Source organism: Schistosoma mansoni (assembly GCF_000237925.1).
Source record: "Schistosoma mansoni, WGS project CABG00000000 data, chromosome 1 unplaced supercontig 0135, strain Puerto Rico, whole genome shotgun sequence".
NCBI lineage: Eukaryota > Metazoa > Platyhelminthes > Trematoda > Strigeidida > Schistosomatidae > Schistosoma > Schistosoma mansoni.
The window spans coordinates 471,496-486,196 of NW_017385993.1; the positions used below are offsets into that span (position 1 = coordinate 471,496).

General features: G+C 35.0%; 1 protein-coding gene across 1 annotated transcript in view; it reads right to left on the reverse strand.

The window, feature by feature from the left end:
* Positions 1-7,014: 7,014 nt before the first annotated feature.
* Positions 7,015-14,701, reverse strand: part of Smp_176040 (eukaryotictranslation initiation factor,putative) — a gene marked incomplete at both ends in the record, with an annotated part of 61,836 nt that continues 54,149 nt past the window's right edge. Inside the window, 4 exons of the mRNA XM_018791675.1 lie at positions 7,015-7,293; positions 8,785-9,087; positions 11,561-11,677; positions 13,162-13,339. Coding sequence (XP_018645191.1) covers positions 7,015-7,293; positions 8,785-9,087; positions 11,561-11,677; positions 13,162-13,339 — 877 coding nt within the window. The remainder of the gene's footprint in view (positions 7,294-8,784; positions 9,088-11,560; positions 11,678-13,161; positions 13,340-14,701) is intronic.

Here is a 14,701-nt window from a genome sequence, read left to right on the forward strand (position 1 = left end):
GTGATTTGAGACTTCTTAATAATGTACACCAACGATACTAATTAGATACAATTAAATAATGATGGATTTGGTCAGAAGTGAATATGCATCACCATAATTAATAAAGAAATGCTTTTTAAAAATGTTTGCAAAATTTTCTGCAGCGTTCCACTTGGCCAGTGAGGATGGAATCGTGGTGTTCGAACATGATTAATTCCATCACGATGAAAGGAAAGAAGACTAAAGGATACATTGCACTGGTAATTCGAATTTGACATCAAAAGAATGAAAAGCGCTTAGGAACAACTAGAGAGGAAGGCCCAGGACTGACTAGGTTGGAGACCTATCCTCACATTGTGTAATAGGAGAAAGTCGACTATTTAAAAGAATAACCATTATCTACCAAAACCAGGATTTATATACTGAGGTTTGAGGCACTGTATATGTTAAGATAAGTGTTACTACCTCGATAAACATGTTAGAATAGGTGGACAAAGGTTGGAAACCATGATTTATTGATAGAAAACTGGATGTAATTAAGCTACCGTTGTACAAGTGAAATGAACAATTACAGGATTAGCATATTAAACCATAAGAGTTGAAAATAACTTGATTTTTCGTGGTAGATTTGATAAAATGAAATTTAGTCACATGGATTTACAGTTTCATCAATGCTCAGTTGATTATTTGAACTATTCACATGATGTTCTCTCGACCTTGAATAAGATTATGACTGTGTCATACAATACGATTCTCTGTATGTTTATCCGAAAAATAAAGTTATTTAGTAAGTACGGTGACTCTGATTTAATTGTATAACTAGTCAATTACATTGTTGACTAAATAAATTCATAGATCTGTGAATGATATTACACTATCTACTTTTAAACCAGTTCCTAATCGTATTAACAAGTTAAAATGGGTTAACTAGAACAAGTAAATCAATGAACTTCTAATCTGTTGTATGTTATAGTCTAGGTGGAGGGAAAAAGATCACCTCGCAACTGGATTTGACCTTAAACATTCAATTGAACATTACTTTTATTGTCTCCTAATCATCAATACAACACAATTATCTCGCAAAACTTAAATGAGATCCTCTAAATCCCCTAGTCCAGAATGAGTTAATGAATTTTTCTAAGCTTGTTGAGTGAATACTTTCTTCAATGCCCTGGTATGGCCGAGAGTTGGGAGAATCCGCTCTTCCACTCCAGATGCTCTCACATGGCCACGCGTATATAGCCTCTACCAGGGAAGTCCTAATCACTGCCTTCTAACAGCATTACTGTTGTTTACGAAATTAAGAGGACGAAAAACGAATGTCCGGCACTTTAAACGGGTTGGTGGACATGGAAAGTCCACCTAGGGGAATTGGAAAACCCTCATTCCAAACCAATGGTGCACATGGGCTCCAGTATCCTGACGGAACGAATGGAGTATGAATCAATCGTTCGTCACCGGCTACCATGGAAATGCATCTCTTCACGATACTCCACTGAGTTGTGGGTTAGACCATTAGGTCAAAAGCTCCGAGTGTGACCCCCTAAGAAAACCACCTGCTTCGGTTTGGACACCTGGGCAGTATCATAGCCCTCATACACATAAAATGAGATTTGTGTGGCGCATATGTATTTGATGCCCCTTTGTACCAATATTTATGTGTTTAAATAATAATAATAAAACCTTCTTCAATATACTCTTGTTACACAACTAGATTAGAGTAGCAGCTTTCTGGGTGTATATATGGCAAATGTGGCAGACATTCAATTTAATAAAGCGTTCCAACTTCATTAATAGAAAAATAAGATACATATAATAATAATAATAATGATTAAAATCTGACAGACAAATTGCTTCATATCTATCTTCCTTCCTATACTATATCCTTATATACAACCTATCTTTTATATACTACCACCACCACTAAATTAACTACTTCTATGAATCCGGTGTTTATCTTGTTGAGTTAATGAGGTGTAGCGTTGTAGCTGACTGACTGACTATCTCTATTCTGATTTACCAAAGAGGGAACTTATGTGATACATGAATTACATTATACATTGATCTGAATGAAAAACTCATTACATAATGAGACAATTATGAATATGTTAAAAGGATTCTATTATCATACTGTCCATTTCATATGATGATACATTTGTTATTAATTCGACCGAATTCATTGGTGACCCTGAGTGTAATTATTGCCGTAATGATATATCAATCCTTGAGATTTATCGAATATTTTTCCCTTAGCTATTGTAAATTTAACTAGTAACAACATCTCAACTATTCTTGATCGGAGCTTCTAACAATAATTTGCATCAGTCTATCTTCTCAAAGAGATATATAAGGGTTTCATTTAAACTCCTAACTAATACAGTTAACCTGGAACTGCACTAAAAGAGTATTGACATTAAAAGATAGATTATATTTCTTTATAACTAATAGTTACCTTTCTAGTCAATATACCTGGAATTCAAGTGATTGCTTAACAAGTAAATCCATTTTGAATCCAATGCTTATCAAAATTATCTGGAAAACTTTATCAAATAAAAACCATGTTTATCCATTTGCTTCAAATATCGTAAGGCTATAATAGAATAAGATTCATCTAATAGATATTCATGGAGTTTATCTGACGAAACAAACTGAATCCCAATAGATATGACCAATAACCGAATAAAGAGATTAAAGTGTTCGTCAATCCTATTGCAGAAAACTTTCTTTAAAACCAACGGAAACAAAATCATAAAAAAACATGTCGCAGAAACTCTTTTTAATTTTTTATTTCACATTTTCCATGTCCACCAACCCGGTTAAAGCGTCGGACATTCGCTTTTCGTCCTCTCACTTTCGTAAACAACAGTAATGCCACGAGAAGGCAGTGAGCAAGACTTCCCTGACAGAGGCTATATACGCGTGGTCATGTAAGAGCATTTCGAGAGAGAGAGCGGACTCTCCCCACTTTCGGCCGTACCAGGGCATTCGGGGGGCATACATTAGTAAGATATTCTTATAAATTACTGATGATCTCTATCAATCTCCTAGAATAAAATCATTTGATTACTAATATCAACAATCTTAAAAGTGATATAAAGCTTATTTCACTTACCTTTCATGTAATTCAGTATCAATAGAATAAATATGTTGCTTATAATTAGTCATATCTTTAATGATACTTTCAATTTTATATTTATATTTTAGAAAATATTCCAATAATATGCTTGTTATATGAAATGGGCATATACATATTTGATATGTTTGATTATATGAATAATTCATTCTATTTTTATAAGTTAATTTAATTTAATTCTGAATATATTAATGTATTAACCAATCAAATAACGACAAATGTAACCAATCATAAATTAGTAAATTTTTTTAATCATATGATTGGTTGAAAAGAAATGATGACATCATCTAATTATAACTTGTCATTATTATAAACGATAGGATACTTGTTATAACAGTCCTTTCACTTTTTACACGGCGAAGTCTCCAGTCTGACCGAGATTCGAACCCGGAACTACTCGCACTCATCAAGAAATAACCACTCGAGCTTTTCATTTTTAGTTACTCGTTCAATTTTAATTCCTGACAAAAAGACCGATTACAATATGCAGCAAATGTAAATAGTTTGCATGGTGATAATTTTCTTGATAGAACGACACCTATCATAGAGGATTGAGGAGTCATTCTCAGAAGTGGCGTACACTTACAACTCTATACAGTGTACAGCCTATGATCTTTAAATCTCATAACAAAGAGGTCTTCAAAACACTGAGTCAGAATACTGTTTTACTCATTTCATTAGCAATAATTCCGTGGTATAGCGTGACGCTCACCTAATGTTTTGATACCTATTTCGTTTACACGACAGATCGTCTTTTTAATGAAGCTTTGACATAATCAACATAAGGATGGTTACCAGTGAGAAGACATTTTTGCGGTTACGTGGTTAGATCGTGTGCTTTTCATTAAAAACCGATGCCAATCAGTGAACCATAAAAGTACATGAAGAATTGCAAATATGTTTCACAGTGATTTGAGACTTCTTAATAATGTACACCAACGATACTAATTAGATACAATTAAATAATGATGGATTTGGTCAGAAGTGAATATGCATCACCATAATTAATAAAGAAATGCTTTTTAAAAATGTTTGCAAAATTTTCTGCAGCGTTCCACTTGGCCAGTGAGGATGGAATCGTGGTGTTCGAACATGATTAATTCCATCACGATGAAAGGAAAGAAGACTAAAGGATACATTGCACTGGTAATTCGAATTTGACATCAAAAGAATGAAAAGCGCTTAGGAACAACTAGAGAGGAAGGCCCAGGACTGACTAGGTTGGAGACCTATCCTCACATTGTGTAATAGGAGAAAGTCGACTATTTAAAAGAATAACCATTATCTACCAAAACCAGGATTTATATACTGAGGTTTGAGGCACTGTATATGTTAAGATAAGTGTTACTACCTCGATAAACATGTTAGAATAGGTGGACAAAGGTTGGAAACCATGATTTATTGATAGAAAACTGGATGTAATTAAGCTACCGTTGTACAAGTGAAATGAACAATTACAGGATTAGCATATTAAACCATAAGAGTTGAAAATAACTTGATTTTTCGTGGTAGATTTGATAAAATGAAATTTAGTCACATGGATTTACAGTTTCATCAATGCTCAGTTGATTATTTGAACTATTCACATGATGTTCTCTCGACCTTGAATAAGATTATGACTGTGTCATACAATACGATTCTCTGTATGTTTATCCGAAAAATAAAGTTATTTAGTAAGTACGGTGACTCTGATTTAATTGTATAACTAGTCAATTACATTGTTGACTAAATAAATTCATAGATCTGTGAATGATATTACACTATCTACTTTTAAACCAGTTCCTAATCGTATTAACAAGTTAAAATGGGTTAACTAGAACAAGTAAATCAATGAACTTCTAATCTGTTGTATGTTATAGTCTAGGTGGAGGGAAAAAGATCACCTCGCAACTGGATTTGACCTTAAACATTCAATTGAACATTACTTTTATTGTCTCCTAATCATCAATACAACACAATTATCTCGCAAAACTTAAATGAGATCCTCTAAATCCCCTAGTCCAGAATGAGTTAATGAATTTTTCTAAGCTTGTTGAGTGAATACTTTCTTCAATGCCCTGGTATGGCCGAGAGTTGGGAGAATCCGCTCTTCCACTCCAGATGCTCTCACATGGCCACGCGTATATAGCCTCTACCAGGGAAGTCCTAATCACTGCCTTCTAACAGCATTACTGTTGTTTACGAAATTAAGAGGACGAAAAACGAATGTCCGGCACTTTAAACGGGTTGGTGGACATGGAAAGTCCACCTAGGGGAATTGGAAAACCCTCATTCCAAACCAATGGTGCACATGGGCTCCAGTATCCTGACGGAACGAATGGAGTATGAATCAATCGTTCGTCACCGGCTACCATGGAAATGCATCTCTTCACGATACTCCACTGAGTTGTGGGTTAGACCATTAGGTCAAAAGCTCCGAGTGTGACCCCCTAAGAAAACCACCTGCTTCGGTTTGGACACCTGGGCAGTATCATAGCCCTCATACACATAAAATGAGATTTGTGTGGCGCATATGTATTTGATGCCCCTTTGTACCAATATTTATGTGTTTAAATAATAATAATAAAACCTTCTTCAATATACTCTTGTTACACAACTAGATTAGAGTAGCAGCTTTCTGGGTGTATATATGGCAAATGTGGCAGACATTCAATTTAATAAAGCGTTCCAACTTCATTAATAGAAAAATAAGATACATATAATAATAATAATAATGATTAAAATCTGACAGACAAATTGCTTCATATCTATCTTCCTTCCTATACTATATCCTTATATACAACCTATCTTTTATATACTACCACCACCACTAAATTAACTACTTCTATGAATCCGGTGTTCATCTTGTTGTGCTAATAAGGTATGGCAACTTGGACCGATGCATATATGTGCCTGGTCCTACGTTGTAGCTGACTGACTGACTGACTGACGGACAATCAAAACTACATAATCATGGGATTATATTTATTTGAAGGCTTCATCAAATAAGATAAAAATGATAGTGTTTTATAGATTGAAATATTAAGTCTCACATATCTATCTCATCATGATACCTAAAGAAGAAAGTAATATACAATGATAAAGTCGTATGTATGAATCCATAATAATCATCATTCATATATATACATATATGAAGTCAAATAAACAAGGTTAACTATAACATTTGCTTCTTATATGGATCACTAAAATGATTGATGATGATGAGTACAACTGATCAATCAATAACATAGTGAATTATATACAGTAACACTGATAATACAAATTAAGTGATCTTTACCAATCAAACTGATCATAAATAAGTTATCCGGGAATACTTTTTAGTACAATAATGGGTTGATAAGAAAGTGATATTGTCACTTCTTAAAGCGTGACATATACACCGGTTCAACTAGATGGTTTAATGAGAACAACAATAGATAAAACATTTTATCGCACTAAGCGAAGAAAAGGAAGACCAAAGAACACATTACGCCGAGAAATAGATACAGACATAAGAAGAATGAACAAAAAATGGATAGAACTAGAAAAGAAGGCCCAGGACAGTGTGGGTTGGAGAAAGCTGGTCGGCGGCCTATGCTCCATTGGGAGTAACAGTCATAAGTAAGTAAGCGAATAAGCATCATCATTATGGATTACACCGGGGTTAGAAAACAAGATAGATAAATAACTTATTTACAGCATAATATATATATGTCATGATGATGATGTAAATGTACAAGAATATCTGACCTACATTTTCACATTCGACTTATGATGACATAGAGACAAAGAGAAACGAACCGACAATCATAACAACAGAAGTAAAAATACAAAAAAAAAACGGAAATTTAAAAAATACAAAAGAACAAGGATAAGAGAAAAAATAAAGAAAAAAAATCAAAACATTACAATTTACAAAATAATTAATCATTTAATGAAACCGATTGATAATTTGTTGAAGCTGCTAATACAGCAGCATTTAAATCAGCATTACTTGAACTAAATGAACCACGTCTTGATGTATTCGTTGAATTAGTAGCAGTTGGACATTTACGTAAATGACATATATTATTACGAGAGTATTGACTTAAAGCACCTTGCCAAAATCTTGCAACAGCTGCATTTTCAGCTGATTGACAATTGATTGATGTGAGTACATTAGTCCAACGACGAGTTGCTTCCTCACCGCTCAATGATGATCCCTATGGTTAAGATTGAAAGAGGAAAGAGATGGTAATTTAATGGAAAAGTAAGGTAACAAACAACGTGAGGACCAAAACGTTAATACGTTAAATCATGAACTGATTTCAATTAGACAATCAGGGGAAAACAGGAAACTAAAGACAAATGTCTTTTCCCACTATGGAACTTCTCAAAAACCTACATTAGCAACTTCACCGAAGATTTAACCCACGAACTTTAGGTTTTACAGTAAACATTTAACCTTTGGATCACTGAGGCTACATCCAGTGATTCACATTTTCAAATATATTCGATTTGCGATACTATACAACCATCTTACTCACACTCGATATGATTGAACTCCACTGGTCTAAATTTCTAATAAGAACCCTGGGAATTACTTGACGGAATCAGTCACTAGTGAGTGAATGGCTTGTTAATGTACAACGACTCGTGGAAATTGTAGATGTGAACTATGAGATTTAACAAATCCCATAAAAACCTTAAACTATTAACACGCTGTTTACAATATCATCATTCAGTCAGTCACAACGTAGAACTTCGTACGTACGTACATCAGTTCGAGTTGCCTTAACACATTAGCACAGAGATGCAGTTGTTGATTTAAATCCCATAGTGGTAGAAGGAGTAAAAGTATGATCAGTAATCCGAAAGATTAGGGTTCGAAGATGTTATTGAAGGAGTATAATACAGTGAAATAAATTTGAAAAGAGAAAAAAGATATAAACATGAAGAATTCAGAAGATTAGAATTTGGAAGTACATTAAGAGTGGATGCACCTTCGCCATTGCAAACGATTTTGAGCCATGTCATTCAAGGTCTCTAACCATCGGTTGCTATCATCTCGCGAATCCCAACCAGATAGTCTACACCTACCAACATGGCCCAGTCCACTTGTCAGCGACTTCATGGATTTATGCCATGTTTTGGTCTGGCCGCCCCTAGCTTTCTTCTAGCCTACTCCTATGCCATAAAACATTGCACGTCATAATTGAATAGATACCCATAATACAGTTCTAAAGTCACTGTTCATTCAAACAATACAATGTCTTTTAATTTAAACTTAAAAAGACGAAACTGAACAATGAAATTCACTTTACTGACGGCAAGTGTACACAAGTAATTCATCTATGATAATGACATATATTTAGGAACGACAACTAAACCTACACAAAAATTGTAAGCAAAGATGGATGGTGGCTAACAGTGGAATCCAGGGCGCGCGTTTCGTCCTGTTTGAGACTCGTCAGCTGGATGTACCTGCATCTCAGAGTTTATGTTCACTTTGGGACTCGAACCCAGTACTTTTCGCTTCAAACGCCATCGCGTTATCCACTTGGCCACTGAGTCCTGATAGGACGAAACGCGCGTCAAACTGGATTCCACTACTAGTCACTATCCATCTTTACTTATAATGTGTATTTACTTGAACAAATCTACTGAATTAGAAATAAAACCAAATTTGATTAACCAAATCTGAATTCACTTACTTGACAACGTTTAAATGAATATAATAAACGTGCACGATGTATCCATTCATGTTGTATAGTAGATAAAGCAATTGAACATACATCAATTGGTAATGCTGGATTAATATTGAATAATTTAATAACTTGTTGTACATAATTCGAGATGGCAATTCGTCCACCACTATTAGATAGAAGTTGACGAGCAATGGTAGTAATAGATGGATGATTATTTGAAGTAGAGATATGACGACAAGGTAAAGATTGTTTAAATAAAATTAATTCTGAATCAAATGATGGAATTGTTGAACATAATTTAAAATTTAACTTGAGATTTAAGATTTTAAAAAAAAGAAAAGAAAAGAACAGAACAGTTAATAAATAGATGAATTAAAAGGATACGGAATTGAAACAAAATATTTACAAAATAACATAGGGACAATACCATTCTGTTATGATTCGTGAGATGATAGCAACCGATGGTTAGAGACCTTGAATGACATGGCTCAAAATCGTTTGCAATGGCGAAGGTGCATCCACTCTTAATGTACTTCCAAATTCTAATCTTCTGAATTCTTCATGTTTATATCTTTTTTCTCTTTTCAAATTTATTTCATTGGATTATACTCCTTCAATAACATCTTCGAACCCTAATCTTTCGGATTAATGTTTATACTCTTACTACTTCTATCACTATGGGATTTAAATCAACAACTGTATCTCTGTGCTAATGTGGTATGACAACTCGAACTGATGTACGTACGTACGAAGTTCTACGTTGTGACTGATTGACTGACTGGATTCTGAATTATTCCAATTGAAGAACATTACCATGAGACTTGACTGTTTTGCGCCTCAGTCGTAATGGAGTCTTGGACGTGCACTACAAATAAGTTTATACTAGAAGGAATAGATAAATGACAATGTATTAAAAGTGGCTGTGACAAAATAAATGTGAATATCGCTAGCACGAATAAAAGAGAGGAGCACGAACGTTTACTTCAACGAATCAAGTGATAATCTTAAGGAGCCACTCCACGAGCCTCTAACAAATAGGTCTAATTCACAAGGTGCTGGAGTAAAGTCAGGAAATATAATCCCGTGGTAACCGGTGACTAAAATGCACTCATACCCTATTTGTTCTTTTAGGACGTAGGAACACGTGTACCATTAGCTTAAGATCAGAGTTCTCCAACTACCCTAGGTAGGTCCTCTGCAAACAACAACCGAGTTTAGGCACCGGAAGTTCATCTTTCATCCTCATACTCTCACAAACAACACTCCTGACAGCGGCTATATGATTTTCTGGGGGGGGGGAATAGGCATCTTCCTATCCTCAACCATACAAGACCATTTATAGAACAATTATACCATGTTCCCCAGTTTTTACGGTCGTCTAAATAAGATCATTTCATGAATTCTGAATTCTAGTACGTTGATTGGTTTTCTAACTCATTCAATATTGAGATATCAATAGTTGGTGTTCATTGGTTTAACCAGTCTACAAATCTATCACGAAACAATTATCCAGTTTACTATTATTATTGCCTAGTTTTAAGTAATACCGGGTAAGTAATAGTGAGGTTAGACACAGGGTATTAGGGAATGATGTTAAATCAGTTGATGAGGTGATGAATCTTCATCGACTGAGATGGTTGGGCCATGTGTTACGTATGTCTGAACACCGATTACCACGACGCGGTATGCTGACTAGTATTAGAGATGGTTGGAAGAAGGTTAGGGACAGCCAAACCAAAACGTGGCATCAGAGCTTGAAGTCACTAACTTCTAGTCTAAGCCATGTTGGTAGATGCAGACTACTTGGTTGGGGTCCGCGTGACTATCGTAACCAATAGTTGGAGACTCTAGGTGACATGGCTCAGAATCGACCACAATGGCGTAGGTGTATACACCCTTAAACCTTGAGATTAAAATTGTTTTATATCTGTCTTTCTTTCTGTACTATATCCTTATATACAACCTTTCTTTATATACTACCACCACTAAATTAACTACTATGAATCCGGTATTCATCTTGTTGTGCTAATGAGGTATGCCAACTTGGACCGATGTCTGGTCCTACGTTGTAGCTGACTAACTGAATATGTTGTTTTATGAAAATAAATGGAGTTGGTGTTGTTGTTTTTAAGCATAATGAAAAATTTAAAGTTGTGCATATGTCATATTTGTTGTAAATATAAAAAGTTGATATAAGAATTCAAACAATGAATTAGATTTAAACTTCACTAATTCACCTAGTTCCATTGAATTAGTTACATAATCATATTATATTAACACTATACAAAATATAAAACTTAAAGCCTATCAATTTTAATTGGTTATTAGATAATTATCCTTCAAAAGAACGGCTACCTAAACAACTTCATCAAAAAATACCAGCCGTACCCATCATCAGAAACAAAGTCAAGTACAGAAATCAACAAAAGGATCACCCTACTATACATAAAAGGTATATCAGAAACGACAATGAGATTGCTGAATACCTTCGGCGTAGGTGTTGTTCACAAACCAACAAAATCCCTCCATTCAATCTTATGTAAACCAAAGGATGAAATGACAAAAGAAGACAAACCGAACGTCCTGAGTTCAAATCTCTTATATATTTGCATACTAATAAAACGTGAATTATTTTAATTTTAAGTATGTACAAGATAAGAATACTTACAGAATTGACATATGATTGTAGAAAAGATTCTACATTACTTTCATTAGATGTTATTGTTGTTTCATTTAATGAAGATGATGATGATAATGATGATTTGCATTCACAACGATATACAGCTAAATAAAGAACATCTTTAGCCATATTTACATCTTCTTCTAACATTATTAAATTATTTGTTACACTTAATAGATTACAACGAAATGGTGCCAAATATTCATGACTTCCTATTACCTTTAACAGAAGAGAGAAAAGATTTAAAAGAGAAGTAGTAGTAGTAGTATTGACAGCTTGTTACTACAATTGAAATAATCAGTATTATGATCATTAGCAATCCTCTAATCAAAATGAGAATTTCAATCTTTTATTAGATTTTCTAAAGTGAGATGTTACCGCAAAACTGACAACACCTGTTTTGTAACTGCTGAAAGGTCCAAACAGATAGACAGAAAGATGAAAGTCAATATAGAGGCTTACATAGACGTGAGTTAGTCCTATTCGCCATACTCGACCAGTACATTATAATATCTAGAATGGTACTTATTTATTCCTTTTCATTTCAACACATAAATATTGGTACAAGGAAGCACCAGATACATATGCGCCACATAAATCTCATTCGATTTGTGTGAGGGCTGTGATACTGCCCAGGTGCCCAAACTGAAACAGGTGGTTCACTTAGGGGGCCACACCCAGAGCCTTTGACCTAAAGGTCTGATCCACAAGGCAGTGAAATATCGTGAGGTGATGCAGTCCCATGGTAGCCGGTGACCAAAGATTGATTCATACGCCATTTGTTCCGTCAGGATACTGGAGCCCATGTGCACCGTTGGTTGAGAATCAGGGTTTTCCAACTACCCTAGGTGAACTTTCCGTGTTCACCAACCCGTTTAAAGTGCCGGACATTCGTTTTTCGTCCTCTTAATTTCGTAAACAACAGTAATGCTGTTAGAAGGCAGTGATTAGGACTTCCCTGGCAGAGGCTATATACGCGTGGCTATGTGAGAGCATATGGAGAGGGAGAGCGGACTTTCCCCATTCTCGGCCGTACCAGGGCATTTGGAGGCCTAGAATGGTACAGATACCATCATCTATGGCATCTGATCATTGTGGTAATACATCAGGAATTAATCGAATGTAGTTGAAAATATGAATTATTCCATTACAATTCAAAAAGGTTTAAAAACATAAATCACAAAGAAAATTGGAAGTCAAAGGTAAGAACCCTGGTGAAGTTATGTATACCAAGCTCCTATAACGAGTCAAACAAGAATGAAACAACGGTCTAGTTACTCTGAGATGCAGGTACATCCAGCTGAAGAGTCCCACATAGGACGGAACGCGCGTCCTGGATTCTACTGCTAGCCACTATCCATCTTTGCTTACTAATTATTTCAACTATTGTGTGAAGTTTTGTTTTGAGTTCTCGGTCTAATAATAGATATTTTTAAACTAATTATTCAACCTATTAATAGATATCAGAATATGAATACAATGGTTGAATGGTTGAAATAACAAACTTTTTATAAAACGAGTTTTAGGTTTTAATCCTACCATGGTTGGGTAAACGTAATGCATGTTAACAACACACACACACAACCTTGGATCAAAGTTCCGCATACATAAACATATATTTGGTTGGTGAGTTACATGATATTATTATACGAAATTGAATATACACGGATACAAAACAAAAACAGACTATACTCAGAACTAACCTGTCTAATACATCCTTTCGGTAATAGTTTAGCTAATGCAGACAATGTCAGTGTAGAGTGTATATCTTCAGTTAATGATTGTACAACTAATTGATTTCCAACAGCTATATGCTGAACTAATCGACTAAATGGATTGATACCAAGTACAGTAAATAGTCTGGATAAGATCATGAAAGAGCTAGTATCGAAAACGAGAGTGAAAACAGGAATAAGAAATGTGTTAAAAATGGAGATTTTAAATTTGTTAATGTGAGCATAGAATTCAATATTTAGGTGCAGCACATATACGAATGCAACTCTTTGTATTACCCTATATTTTTTAGATGAAATTAGAAATCAAGAATAATTCGACTCCATAACTACTGGGATAAGCAAATAATTGTTGATGGATATTTCGTGCTTCCGTTTTTCAACTAAATGATATTGGCATGAAGGATAAAATCTACGTGATAAGATCACCAATCAGAACACGACTTATACGATCTTAGTACTGTGCCAAACCAATGACTTATTGACCGGTATGAGCACCCTAGTATCCTTATTAGTCCTTTTTCCTGCCTAGCTCTGCCGGTTAAATCCAGAACACTAATATCAGCTTCCACAATGTGAATCATATATTTCAGACATACTTGGTTTATATACAAAGATACCAGACCACATTATACCATAGATAAATAAATAAAATTGTATAAGATCACGTCAAATTATTATTATTTATTTATTTGTACACATAATTATTGGTACAAGGAGGCACCAGGTATATATGCACCACAAAAATCTCATTTGATTTGTGTGAGGGCTGTGATACTGCCCAGGTGCCCAAACTGAAACAGGAGGTTTTCTTAGGGGGCCACACCCGGAGCCTTCGACCTAAAGGTCTGATCCACAAAGCAGTGGACCATCGTGAGGCGATGCAATCCCATGGTAGCCGGTGACCAGCAATTGGTTCATACGCCATTTGTTCCGTCAGGATACTGGAGCCCATGTGCACCATTGGTTTGGAATCAGGGTTTTCCAACTACCCTAGGTGGACTCTCCATGTCCACAGACCCGGTTAAAGCGCGGGACATTCGCTTTTCGTCCTCTCAATTTCGTAAACAACATTAATGCCACGAGAAGGCAGTGAGTAGAACTTCCCTGGCAGAGGCTATATTACATATCAAGTCAAAAATTGGCTGTGATTGTGAGACTAATTAATAACCTAAGTATAACTTAAGGATAGTAAATCGTATGATAGTAGCCAATACGTCAAATAAAAGCTTATAATTGAATGAATATCAATATATATCATCTAGTTACTTAACAGTTATACAATAAGAATATACGCGTAGTATTAGTTCATAAATAGAATCTAGTGGTTAGTATTCAGTTATTTTTCGTCAGCATATAACACTTCTCGTGTTATTGAATTGTCTGAACAAGACAGTTAAACAGTGAAGCTTTCATTTTACCAGAACAAACCAATGTAATTCTTATCTAAACACATGTGCACATTATCTCTCCAGTACAGGTTATTCGCAATTAATGTGTTAGCATAGTT